Source organism: Pollicipes pollicipes, unplaced genomic scaffold (genome assembly GCF_011947565.3).
Source record: "Pollicipes pollicipes isolate AB1234 unplaced genomic scaffold, Ppol_2.1 Scaffold_4002;HRSCAF=4701_pilon_pilon_pilon, whole genome shotgun sequence".
NCBI lineage: Eukaryota > Metazoa > Arthropoda > Thecostraca > Pollicipedomorpha > Pollicipedidae > Pollicipes > Pollicipes pollicipes.
In genome coordinates this window covers 43,733,777-43,746,848 of record NW_023596420.1, presented here as the reverse complement: position 1 = coordinate 43,746,848, position 13,072 = coordinate 43,733,777, and the positions used below count along the sequence as shown (strand labels likewise).

Below are 13,072 nucleotides of genomic sequence, written 5' to 3'. Positions count from 1 at the left end.
GGACCCTGAAGCCGACGTACGAGAAAATTTCATCGGGGGGGGGGGATGGCTTTACGCTGCTGAGATAAACATCGGCTTTTGGGGTGGCAGGCCGCTGGTTTAACTGGCACAGGAATGCTACAGTTATGCACCCATCTGCATAAACGTCTGGTTGTTGTACTGGTGTGTGGCTATCAGGCAATTCAAGAGTCATGTTTGTAGGTATATGTAGGGCTATAGCATGCAGCTTTGCAGGAAACACGGGTGGGGGGGGGGGGCTCGGCAAGGAAAAACGCCTGAAGTTGCCTCCAAAATACACCTATGACAAACTTCTGCTCAGATTGGACCCCCTATCCTCTCAGAGTTTGAAGCCACCCCCTACCTAAAAAGAAAACTTCACCCCCGTTCGGCTAGTTAAGTTAAGTGTGCTACTTTCTGATTTAGTATATTATTATGCACGATATCTTTACATACTTATTGGAGCATGTTTGCCGAGTATTAGTGCGTATTATCTTCTTTCATTTATGTTTACCTATTTTCTGGCCAGACGTTGCTTTAGGTCATACGGTTTCACAGCTGCACTGAAATAACGTCTGAGCTGACAGTGATGATTATGAAAGAACTGTGAACCACTGGTACCTGACAGTGAGTTTAAAGTATGTCTCTGCATCGGCACACACTCACAAACACGTATATTGTGTGTTTATACGCAGACAGTTTGCTATCAGACTGGTAAATTTCAAGGTGCTATCCATAGCCACCCTGCTGCGTGTCACACAGTAGGGAATATCAATCTGATATCTATCAATGAATGATATATCACACATTGAATAGCAAATATACATCAGTTTGGATGCAATCGAGCCTTGCCCAAGGAGCAAAACAATGATCTTAAACAGAGCAAACTGTTGCTGTAGAGTTGGTGCCATCTGAGAGTCCTGCAGTGTCTGTCATATTGTCTTACGCGTGTTATTTCATTGAACACCTAGCTAATGGTGGTGCTAAACCTCTTAAAATGTGGGTGGCAAGACAAATCTTTACTATCAGCCTCAGAGCTGATGTCAGATTTTGAGCCTTGAGCTGTCGGAAATAAGGCCTTATGTACATGCATCTAATAGCATTTCAACAAATCTTCGGCAAGATTAATTCAAACCATCTTCTTTCCTATCAATGCCGGGGTAGTTCTTATAGAATTTCCTATATGATGACCGAGCCAAACACGATGCTTGGTAATGACTCACTGATGTAACTCCCGCCGTGATTCGCCGTTTCGCCGTGCTTCGCAGTCAAGTCCGGCGCTCTCCAGTCCGACGCTCTCCAGTCCAGCCCGCCGCTCTCCAGCTTGGCGCTCTCCAGCCTTGTGCTCTCCAGCCCGGTGTTCTCCAGTCCGACCCTCTCCTGTCCGACCCTCCTCAGTACAACGCTCTCCAGCTCGGCGCTCTCCAGTCCGGCGCTCTCCAGTCCGGCGCTCTCCAGTCCGGCGCTCTCCAGTCTGACCCTCCCCAGTACGGCGCTCCCCAGTCCGGCGCTCTCCAGTCCAGCCCTCCCCAGTGCTCCCAACCCAACTTGCCGCATGGACAGTCTGGCAGTAGCAATGCATGGGTAGGTTTGAAGTAGCGATAGCTCAGCCTTTTCAGCACCGTGTCGTATTTATGTCGCAAGACAAGAGACCAGGGTCTTTGCACCAAGGCGTATATGATTCCAAACACGCTGTTACATAATAGTCGGCCAAATCTCATTTCAGTTGAGGCTGTCTGGTATTTTCTCAGTCATTCATGTGCCCTTGCATCCTTTCAGGGTGTCATCCATGATTCCCGTCGTTCGGTCTGTGAAGCATCCTACCCAATGTATGCCATCCATTCAGACCTGGACGACCCTGAGCCAGGTACCAGCGCTCCGCACCTCGTCTCCGGCGCTCCCCGCCCCAGGGCCAGCTTGTCCCGCAGAGACAGCTCAGCAGTTGCAATGCATGAGTAAGTTTCAGCTACCACTTCTTTTAGCATCATAAATGGATCACGTGACTTGAAAATTAATTTTTCTATTACTGTGTGAAACAGACTTATGCTGCGTGTCCAACTTGACGCATGAACTTTTTGAGCGTCTGAGCCATGTCTTCTTTGCACGGGCCGTGAAAGGCTATTGCAAGAACGAAAACGCCTTTTCAGACTAAGGCGACTCGAACACGGCGCCAACGCTCTGCGGTCCAGCCCTGGCGCTGTCCTGGCGCTTGACGCTCTGCAGTCCAGCTCAGGTGCTCTCCAGACCGGCGCTTACCAGCCGGAGCAATCAAGCCCGACGCTCTCCAGCCCAGCGTTCCCTAGCCCGGTGCTTGGGACACTTGGCCGCTCCAGTGCCAGACGTGTGCCCACACAAGTGGTGGACGCGCGGCCTCTGCTGAGCCAAACACGCAGCCCCTGCTGTGCCGGGCATTTGACCTCTATTGTACCATACCCGCGGTCGCTTCTGTACCAGACATTCGGCCGACCCAATGATCGCACCGCCCAAAATCAGAAATAACTACCAGCTTTGCTACGCACGGTTCGTTGCGCGAACACTGACCTCTCTCGTGTAACACAGACCATTTGACAGATGACCCAGGGTTGAATTTCTGGCTGTTTGCTCCAGATTGCAGAGTAATTATTTCCCAGATGCAAATGGTATAGGCAAGACGCGTGCATCACGTGAACGATGGAAAACTATGAAGTTAGTTTTAGATACAGGCTATAGACGGCTCCAGGCATTAATACGAAGCAGCACAGAAACCCTCCAGAAATCCTGCCTCCTTTCTCTAACTCGGCCCAGTGCAGTGCGAGTGAGTCGATCAGAACGCTCTTGACGAAAACCAACCCAGAAACCAGAAGACTGACACACTTTATGTGTGTGCTGCTGAGGCGATCACGTATATTGAATGCGTGTCATGAATATATATGTACATAGTTGTATGTTCTTTCATTACATGTTGCACGACAGGACCTTGAATAAATAATGATGGTGATAACCAGGGTTTTCCTAAGAACGTCGTTTTTACACGACTTTTTTTTGTACATAGTTGCATGTTTTTTCCTTATATGCTGTCCAACAAACGTCATTTAAGACATCATAATAACGCCGTTCAAATCCTGCAATTTCATAAGTCGTGTGGTGACCAAGACCACATCCATAATTTGATCGTCGAGGTGTTCATATTTGGTGTTCGTGAGCACGATTTTCAGACATAATGGCCGTCAACTGGCTCTCAACCAATGTTATGCAGGGTGCGATGGCGTATTGAAAAGCATATTTACTAAACAAGGAATGGTACTGTCTATAGCAGTCTCTTTCACTTAAAATTTATACTGAATATTTTGGGCGAGTTGTTTCGTCATATCTGAGGCTTGCTGTAACATTTTCAAGTGTAAAACATTCCCTTTAAAGTCCCCCGTGTTCTCCAAAGTCCCCCGTGATCTTAAGGCCTAAGCCGATCTAGTTCCTGATCCGCACTCCCGCAAGGATGTGCAGACTACTAAGTGCAGAACATTTCCAGGTCACCCAGGCATCCAAGACGCCATACCAGTTATTTCAAGTCTGCCCTTCCATTACCATGTGGCGATCAACGTCAAAACAAGCATATGCGTCGTGTCGTTCATACCCGGCGCTTGTGAGCACGATTTCCACCCAGCCAGCATGTTCAAATGGGCCCACAAGGGCTAAACGTAGGGTAACTTGGTTAATTTCGACATGGGCTACAAGTGGGCGGCCACTACTGAGCTCCAGCTGGGTCCCAAATGAGCTGCAAACATCATGCCATATTTCTACATGCTCCAGAAATGTTCGTGCCTGGCACTGCCCAATCGGAATTTACCACGACAAAAAATTTACGAAGAGGAAATGCATAAGGTGGTACGAAAAGCCTTATTCCTCGGAGAGAACGAGGCGAATGGAATGTATATATATATATATATATATATATATATATATATATATATGAGCTAATTTTTCCACAACGTACCTTTATCAACAAGAACGGCAAAAGTGAATTCAAAACTGCCTGCCATTGATCCTATCCGGTTTTACATGTTTGCTTTTTTGGGACAGCGAGTCACATTATTTACAGGGCACCTCTATTCAGGTCATTATACAAAGAGCAACTGCCAGCCATTAGTGCGCACAGTGCATATCTAACCAAGAATTAGAATGTGCGAAAAAACGCGTGCAAGCAAACGAATTCAAGTAAACAGCCATTACGCATCACGCTTCATTCAAACATGCATATGAGTTCGAGTAAACAAGCATCTCACATCACGAATCAAATACACATGCAAACGATTTCAATTAAACAGGCATGGCGCATCACACATCATAGCGTCTTCAGACACTACTTTAAACATTTAAACGATTTTAAGCTACCACACGTCATGTATCAAGGCACATGTGGACAACTTGGGTTCGCATCAACATGATCTACAGGTGGGGGTGGCATCCCGCTTTATGTGGGACCCAGATACCACCAGTGGGACCCAGATGTCATATGTGGGCTGCACACATGCCGCCGTCTTGGTGACATAGGCACATAATGTTGATGAGTTGCGTTTTCATGTCGTGTTCTGCCATATATTGTGCGGAGTATTTCACTTGAAGAAACAGCTCGTAAGGCTGTGCTGCACATGGGTTTGCATGGGCAAGTTCGGCCCTCGTTGACATGGGTTGCAGATGGGCTGGTGTCTAGGCTTTATCTGGAACCTAGAAAGGCTGTAATCGTCTTGTTCACATGGACACAACACTACAATTCTCGCGTTCGGTGTTTATATTTTGGGGCTCTTTGTGTCCCGTGCAAAAAGGTAGGTATGTCCCGCTGGTAAGGCTGGGATCCACACGGCTTTGACATGGGCAAACTAGGGCCACGTTAGCACGGACTCCAGATGGGTTGGTACATGAACCTTATCTTGGACCCAGATCGGCTGCCTACATGCCAATGTCTTGGTCACATCGACGCATCATGTTCATGCTTTGTGTTTCCGCCTCGGGTTTCGCCTTATCTTGTACAAATTATTGCACAACCTTGGGCAGCAGGTAAGGCTGGAATCCAGGTATTTGTATGGTAAAGCTGGGCACACACCGACATGGATTGTAAGTGAGCTGGTATCTGGGCTTTGCCTGGGGCTCACATGGACTGCCCACAAGCCGCCGTCTCAGCAACATTCTTGACACCATCGCATGTGACCGATGAAACTATTGTTGGCACTGCGCCTTTAGAACATGCACGTACGTATGGCTCGGTATAGGAGCAAGATGTAGGCAGCATAGTAGCAGCCAATCGAGTATTGTTTAAATATGAGGACAAAGGTGAGTACGGCCGACCCTTTTAACCACTGATAATGTGAACTGTCTGTGATTTTTCTCGCGTGTTTCACGATTCCATACTGTGAAAAGTAGATGCTGCTCCAGCTTTGCTAAACATCTCCGTTCCTCTCACTATACCCTAAGACGCGCCGCACGCACGATACAGCTATCATACCACAGCCCCCCCCCCCCCCCCTATGCTGATTCTGCGCCTACATGGCGACGCAAGGTGGGCACAAGTCAACGCCGCGACGCCCGTTTTGCGCACCAGCTTCACCCTGCAGTGCCTGCCATGTGACTGCCTGCACACAGCATGTCTGTCGGTGTCATGAAGGGCCGGGCTTTTTCCTGTAAGGCTGGTTTCAATCTGTTCCATGCAAAGTTACGTTAATTTCGATCAGGCTATATGAGCTCTGTTGAATGAGAGCAGATCTCCTTTAAGTCAAGTTCATTCGGAACTGGCTTCGTGATTTATAGCTGGCCGCGGACGACCAGCCTCACTACGATGGTGCGGGACTTGCGTTTTACTTTGCGCTTTCACAAGGGATGGGATGAACACATAGGCAGTGTAGGCTGGGACTCGCATGGGTTGCCCATAAACCACCATCTTGGCCACATGCTTGGCCGATGGCTACTTTCAGGGCACACTTTTTCGTATCCTCTGGTCAAAACATGGCATTTTCATGGCAGTTTATCCCTCCCCAGCATGCATCGGCCTAGTGTAACCTTTTGTTTATACTTTTTCAAAAACAGTTCAACGGGCAATATATCCCAGGCTGGCCACCAAAGTTGAGGGTCTTTATTCGCGCATGCGACCTGTTATGTACATATTCTAATGAAAGGAACACTATCTTTGAGCAACATATGTGTATGAATATTTCCGTATAAACACGTAGCAAACACTTAACTCACGTTACAAATCTGCATGAGAATATGTGGGTTCTTAAAAGAATCTTACCGGTGGAAAGTATTGGCGTACAAACACAGCATACGACTTTTTCCTGCTAATGTTTGCGCCCATAATAGCACTGGGGCACTATAATGCAAAGAGGGGGTGAACTTTTCAAAACACTTTGCGACCTTATCAGACATTTTTTCGAAAATTCGAACGCTGCCTGAAAATTTGAAGTATGAAATTTGTCTCTTGTGCGGAGTTTGTGGGATTGTCATATCGCCGGATGGATGGCTTGAATGATCATACGGATGCAATGATCATACGGATATGCATGACTTGGAGATCTTCAGCGTGCGATTCAGGGCATGCGACAGTTGGTGTACTTCAACCGCGCACCAGCTCTCGGGATACGCGCGCCAACCCAGGCATGTGCCAACTGAAGATGCACTGGGCCCATGTCGACCAAAAAGCCCGTGTTGGCCTGGCCAACATTGGTCAGGGGCTCACTGGCCCATGTGCCCATTTATAATCGAACTGGAGGGGGCTCAGGCGTAGCTCATCGTCGGCCCCGGGAGACTCGCTTGGCACCCCGAGCACCGTTGAAGAGGGAGACAAACACGTGGTCTTGCGGTGCACGGTCGGTCTGTCCCGTCAGTTGTGGGAGCGAAGATCAGTTATTGGATCCCGTTTTGCTGACAAGAGTAGTAGGTCAGTTCAGTTTGTTCTTCCGGTGCGTCTTGAAGATGCTTCAAGCCTCTGGTCTGCAACGAAAATCCGGAATGGGACCCCAAATGAAGGCCACTGTCCCTGCATTTTCAACCAACAGAAGCCCTTCGTTCATTTACTTAGTTTGGAAAGATAAGACAGCTGTAAAAGCCTTATTCCTTGTAGAAAAACCAGGAGAATAGAGATGCAGATCAGTTGATACTTCGGCAGCATACCTTTTTCAAAGCAATAGCAGAGGTGAATTCAAAATTGCCTGCCGATGATCCCACTCGATTCTTCATGTTTTTGTTGTTGTTTGAAACAGTAAGCCACAGTTTTTACAGAGCACTAGCTTTCAGGGGATTAAACAAAGAACGATTGCAAGCCATTACCACGATACAGTGCCTATCTAAGAATTACATTATGCGAACATATGTGTGTATGCAAACACGTGTGTTTGCGTGCTTGGTTTTTTCTACTTTAATCTCTTGAATGATGGTGCCCTGTAAAAACTGTGGCTTGCTGTTTAAAAAAAGAATCGAGTGGAATCATCGGCAGGCAACTTTGAATTCACTGCTGCTATTGTTTCGATCAAAAGTGTGTTGCCGAAATATCAGCCTAACTATATTTCCATTCTCCTGGTTTTTCTTCGAGGAATGCGGCAATTACTACTGCATTATCTATGTCAATAATGTTCCTCGCTAATGTACTGAGCGACTTAGGTAGCTTAGAAAGAGATTCCTCCATCAACCTTTGTTTCCATCAGCGTCTTTGACTTCTTGATGGGTTTCATGGGAAAATTCGAAACTTTCCCAATCTTTCAACTTGACGGAAAACACCGATGGTTGCAGATCTAACGGTACAAAGGCTCGTGGCGCGACCCCACCAGCACCAAGTATCACATCATTGTAACCAGACCTCATCAACACCCGCTTAAAAACGAGGACGGAAGTGGCGTGATCTGTATTTCTGCACGTTTGCGGCTGGCAGGCGTGACAGCCACCCAAACACGCGGCAAAAATGGCGCAGCGGCGAGCGCGGCCCACGGCGGATGGTGGTTGCGGTGGCGACTTAGATCTTGGCGCAGTGGGGGCCCATAGGCTCCGTGTCGACACACTTCGTGTTGGCCGGACAGTATCTGCGTTCGCAGCCAAGTTTTGCTGTGGGCAAGTGGGCATGTCAGCGCTGTAGTTTGAGTCGATGCTTCCATTCCATGGTGGCAATGCACTCACTATGAGAGGCCATGATGGCTGAACGAGAGGCGCTGTCTGGTTTCCGGTACGTTGATGCATCGCTCGCGCTTTGTTCTGAACTATCCGACTCGTAAGACATCCGACTCGATAAGACATAACTAGTAAGACATCTGACAGTTTAATAGTTCCACATCCGCTGTGCCGAATTGGTTGGGTTAAGGGACCCTCAGATCATGCTCCACTTAATAAACTAGATAAGCCAGTGGGACAAAAAAACGGTCTAGCAAGGGTCGACGTCCTTTGTGGCTGGCAGCGCCATCTGTGGTTAGCATCGTCATCTTGATGCAAAGCAGCCCCACAAGCCTAGTAACGCCATCTACATCACTTGAGCCGCTCCTAAACTGTCTGTGTCCGTGATGGACGGGGAAAGAAGTCTCAATGTCCGCACTCACTCGGCCTGAACCACTGAAGTGTGAAACACCACCCCCGCCGCCAAACTGGCCTGGTGCCTGGCAGCGGCGCCACCGCTCTGAACTTACACTGGCCCTTGCGGCAAAGGGCGCCACTCGGTGTGTCGATGCAGCTCAGGCCCCGCGCGCACACGCGCACCTCGCACGTGTTGGGCAGGCAGACGGGGGAGCCATCACGGATGTAGCAGTTGGTGCCGCGGCGACAGAAGAAGTCTTTGCACGACGGCACATCTGCGGCATCGGTCAGCAAGTGTTTAGGTCACTGGCCTACCTCGCCGATCCCAACGCTGAATCGGACCAGATTCCGTTCAAACTTCAGGCACTGGGTGATGTGCTGAACCGAGTAAAAACAGCAGGTACAGACTGCCTAGGAAACATCGGTGACAGCGTTACAGAGGTCATTTGTCCTGAGTGGCCATTTTCCACACCAAATTTGGGTGGCCTGTTCTTATTTGGTCCCATGTCTAATCGGAACAAGCTGCGTTAGCGCAGCAAATCTATCATACAAAGCACAAAAAATAAATGTACAGCGTCTTTGGAGCATGGTCCGCACCGAACACCTGGGCAATGGCGAGACGGGCGACAGTGGCGAGTTACCACGGCTGGCCGCTTCACCAAGCCGCTGCTGTGAAGTGAAGACAGATAAAAGTCCCAGACAGTTGCCATTCTTCATTTGGAATCCACCCTGCCGAGACAGGCCCGTGCCGAGCCATCAAGCATCGACGGCGAGGGCACTGCAGCTCCACTTCGCGGAGCATTGGAAGACCTCGCCGATCGGCAGACGCCTCCGATGATGAGAGGTCACTGCCCTGAGTGGCCGAGGTCACCGCCCGGGGTGGCCGAGGTCACCGACCCACCAGAGGTGACCTGCCGGCAGGCCGGGATCTCTCACCTGGCACGCAGTCGGGGCCATCGGGCAGATCATTGCAGAGCTCGCCGGCGGCGCACTTGATGTCGGCGCAGGTACCTATGATCAAAGGGTAAGAGATCTTAGACACGCATGCCCCTCCCCTCTCACACAAACGTCACACACATACCATTGTGATACACATGCGGCGTTGTAACGAGACACTGGGACGATCTCGGTCAGCGGGAGAAGGGAACTCGATGATGTAAGTTGGTCAGTGCATCTGCAAATGCGAGCAGTCTTGTTGGCCGTGTTCGACATTCGTGAGTGATGAAAAACGTAGTGTTCGTAGTCTATTCTTCTTATCCATTTCTCGCTATTTATTCATTCCTTAACGTGGAATAAGACTGCTCTTAAGGAGTTTGATGCTAGCGGTTTTGACTGAGCATTCATACACCAAATGTAGTGAAATGCCCTGGAGTAGGCTGAGAAAAGTGAGCCACACTGGAGGATGTGCTGCTGCCTACTTATGGGTAACACAAACGTGATTCAAGAAATGCCGTTTTACTTCAATTTCCTAAGAATCTTTCCTTTTTGTGTTTATTTTTCAGGTCTTCATACCACTTCGCAGACTGCCTTGCAAATATCTAGCCTCTCCTTCATCGAAGGCCCAAAACAATTTTCCTGTAGGCCTTGCACAAGCCGAAAAGGGAAATGTAAATCATATTAAAGGGAGGATACTTATATCCTAAGAAACACATAAACTTACTGCGTTAAGTGCCATGCTACTTAAATTCCGACTGTTGCTTTTTTCCTTGGACACGGTTACACCACGACATGCTACTACTTCGTACACTGCACTGCAACTGTCGTTTATCGGATCTCCTTCCACGAAGCCATTCCTCCATGCATCCATACCACCCCGTACATCACGCCGCAAATGCCTTTCCTCACACCAATTTCGTTTAAAGCCCTTCATCCAGAAACAGTACGGGGAAGGGCTTTGCCACCATCGCAGATGTGAACGTCGCGGCGTAAAAAGGCAGCACTCACGTGGCACACACACGGGGCCGGTGGGGCGATCTTCACACTTCTCGTTCTCCTTGCACTTGTGTGTTTTGCAGGTAGGAACCTCTGAAAAGGTTATTCAGGCATGTCAAGATATTCTTCATAGAGGCGATGTCTTAGAAGATTGAAGAATAGATAGGAGTGCATTCCAAACGATTGAATGCATTTCAGTCACACCTGTATTCTGAAAATTATTAACTTTGCAGCGTGAATGCTTATGGCGATATGGGCTGTACTGATCACCTCGTCAAACTCGGGCCGTTATGATAATGCTTGCCTAAGTCGTCAAACCGAAATGCTAACATTTAGAGGACACCTTATCTGTATAGCTAGCAGGTCAACTTTGGAGTCAACGCGGGCTAGAATAACACCCATAGTTAGCCTCAGTGCCTTGCACTGCTCTTCACGGTAGACATATGTAACGAGGCTCTGATGGGCATTGACTGAAAGTCCGAAATTAACCATGTAACCTTATCTAAATGGTATCGTTCCTGATGACCTGTTCCCAGGTTCCACGGACGCTCCCGGCACATAGAAACACCCATACATGTGTCGATGACGCGGATTGTGTTTGCCTTCGGATGGACGGGGAAATGTTCAATACGAGGCCTCAAGCCATGAACGAGGCGGATCTGGAGACGTCTGCCAGGGGTGAGGTCCGCTTACTTGGCACGTACTTAAAAGAGGTATGCTGGGGATGGGGTCTGCTCACTCGGCCCGGACTCTAGAGAGGTCTGTCAGGGGTGGGTCTGCTTAAAAGGCAGGGAATCTAGAGAGCTTGGCCAGGGGTGGGGTATGTTTGCTTGGGCCGGACTCTGGAGGGGTGTGCCAGGGGTGGGGTCTGCTTACTTGGCACGCACACCTCGCACGACTGGATTTCGCACTCGCTGTTTTCAGGGCAGGTCTTCGAGCAAGCTGCAACAATGAAGGAGAACGTTAGGCATCGGCAGAGTCCTTTTACCCTTGAGATAACTGAAAGGAAATGTTAACAAGGCGAGTTTCCCGAACACACTGAAAGCAGTGCGCATATGCGGCGTTCAGATGTTTTGTCTCGGCTCGGGATGAACTCGGGTTGTATTTGGTACGTTCCTAAAGACTTTTTCGTCAGCCTCTTTAGACGTCCTCTGCCCATGGAAGCGCGCTGATATTTTTTAGCACGATGTCTCGAAAGCACAATTCAAGCAACTTTGAAACCTTCTGCTATCGACAGGTGGCCCACATCAGTCAGCGCCATACTCGGGCCACTTGGTTATCACGGAGGTCAGCACCGGCCACGCGCACTACATCTGGATGCAATTCGTAGGGAAGAGCGCTCTGCAGTAGGCAGCCGTCCCCGAAGGGAACAAAACAGTACACTCACTTTTGGGTGTGGGCGCTGGCTGGTAAGAGTTCTGGGCGGCGGCGTAGGCCACCAGAAGGCAGAGGATAACGACGCGCATTATTGGTGCTGTATGTCGCTGGGAAGATGGGAACGGTGTCACAAAGCGCCACGGAAACGCTGTCGTAGAGCGTCACCGAAACGCTGCCACAAAGCACCACAGAAACGCTGTCACAGGGCGCCATGCGAGCATTGCCTCAGGCCGCACAGAGCGCCACGGTGAAGGGTCTCGCCCGGGACGAAGCGGGATCAGGCCGAGAACGGCGCTCGGGACATAAACCTTGAGTTTGTATGCGTTCGTAATTGGGAAAGGACAAGTTTTTTTCGAGGGTCTCCTCCATGCAGGCCTCACCCACGTAAAAACAGACAGCGGGTGAAGAGGCAAGCTGTGAACTATTCATCTGAGCACAAAATTATCATCTTCAAACGAAACGCTCCAAACCAAGTTTTTTCACCCTGTCCATGAAAGTGAGCTCGATGTACCGAACCGACCTTGACGAGCTGACAACACGCTTACAACCGAGTTGTTAACATATCTAGAGCACTCAGTTCCTGGCGCTCCGCGGCGCCGAGCGAAGAGTGCCGCGCTATCTGCCGCGCGATCTACTAACCGGTGCTGAGCGGGAGTTGTCACGGGAGAGTTGGTACGCCCGTGAGCCGCCTGGCTTTATATACCTTTCTCGGGTGGCAGGCCGGCGGGCACGTGCTCCACCAGGGGGGGGGGGGCTCAACCCGGCCGGACGACTCTGGGCGGCACTCTGGGCGGCCGCACCGGCGCGCAGCGGCGCCCGCCTTCCGAGGAAACCCACAGCGCCGCTCAGGCGTAGCGGCGGTGAAGCAGTGTCACTGGAAGGTTAAGTTACATGGCGAAAGACACGGGCATCGGTCAGATTATGCGCATCTGGAGAACACGCTGCGAGCTGTTCCAATCCACAACAGGTGACTTGTGGTGCGCTCATATTCAAAGTCAGACGATGACCACGCAATGTTTGTCCATGTTGCAGAGCGGGACAAGAGGAGATCACTCAGTTTCGACGGTTGGTGACATGACAATCGGTCTTGCCATTGGATTCACAAGAAAAAATGTTAACCCGGAAAAAAACAGAGCCCACCGCTGGCTTGCACCGAACCGTACATGGACTCATTTTCGTTAGAGGGCACAGAACTTAGAGGTCGAAAGGCAGGACGGCCAGGTCGGGCAACATCGAAATTCGGATC

General features: G+C 49.8%; 1 protein-coding gene across 1 annotated transcript; it reads right to left on the bottom strand.

The window, feature by feature from the left end:
• Positions 1-7,846: 7,846 nt before the first annotated feature.
• LOC119094004 (spore coat protein SP60) lies at positions 7,847-12,493 on the bottom strand. Its single transcript, XM_037217057.1, has 7 exons — positions 12,466-12,493; positions 11,837-11,933; positions 11,326-11,391; positions 10,462-10,542; positions 9,454-9,528; positions 8,631-8,792; positions 7,847-8,058 (listed from the first exon to the last, which is right to left on the bottom strand). Exons 2-7 carry the CDS (start codon positions 11,913-11,915, stop codon positions 7,970-7,972), a joined length of 552 nt encoding a protein of 183 aa, XP_037072952.1. The 5' UTR covers positions 11,916-11,933; positions 12,466-12,493; the 3' UTR covers positions 7,847-7,969.
• Positions 12,494-13,072: the final 579 nt, after the last annotated feature.

Coding starts and splice junctions, on each gene's coding strand:
- LOC119094004 (XM_037217057.1), bottom strand. CDS start 11,915: ATGCGCGTCGTTATCCTCTGCCTTCTGGTGGCCTACGCCGCCGCCCAG. Junction 10,543..11,325: donor GTGCGAGGTGTGCGTGCCAA/GTAAGCAGACCC, acceptor TAACCTTTTCAG/AGGTTCCTACCTGCAAAACA. Junction 8,793..9,453: donor TGGCCCCGACTGCGTGCCAG/GTGAGAGATCCC, acceptor CCGATGCCGCAG/ATGTGCCGTCGTGCAAAGAC.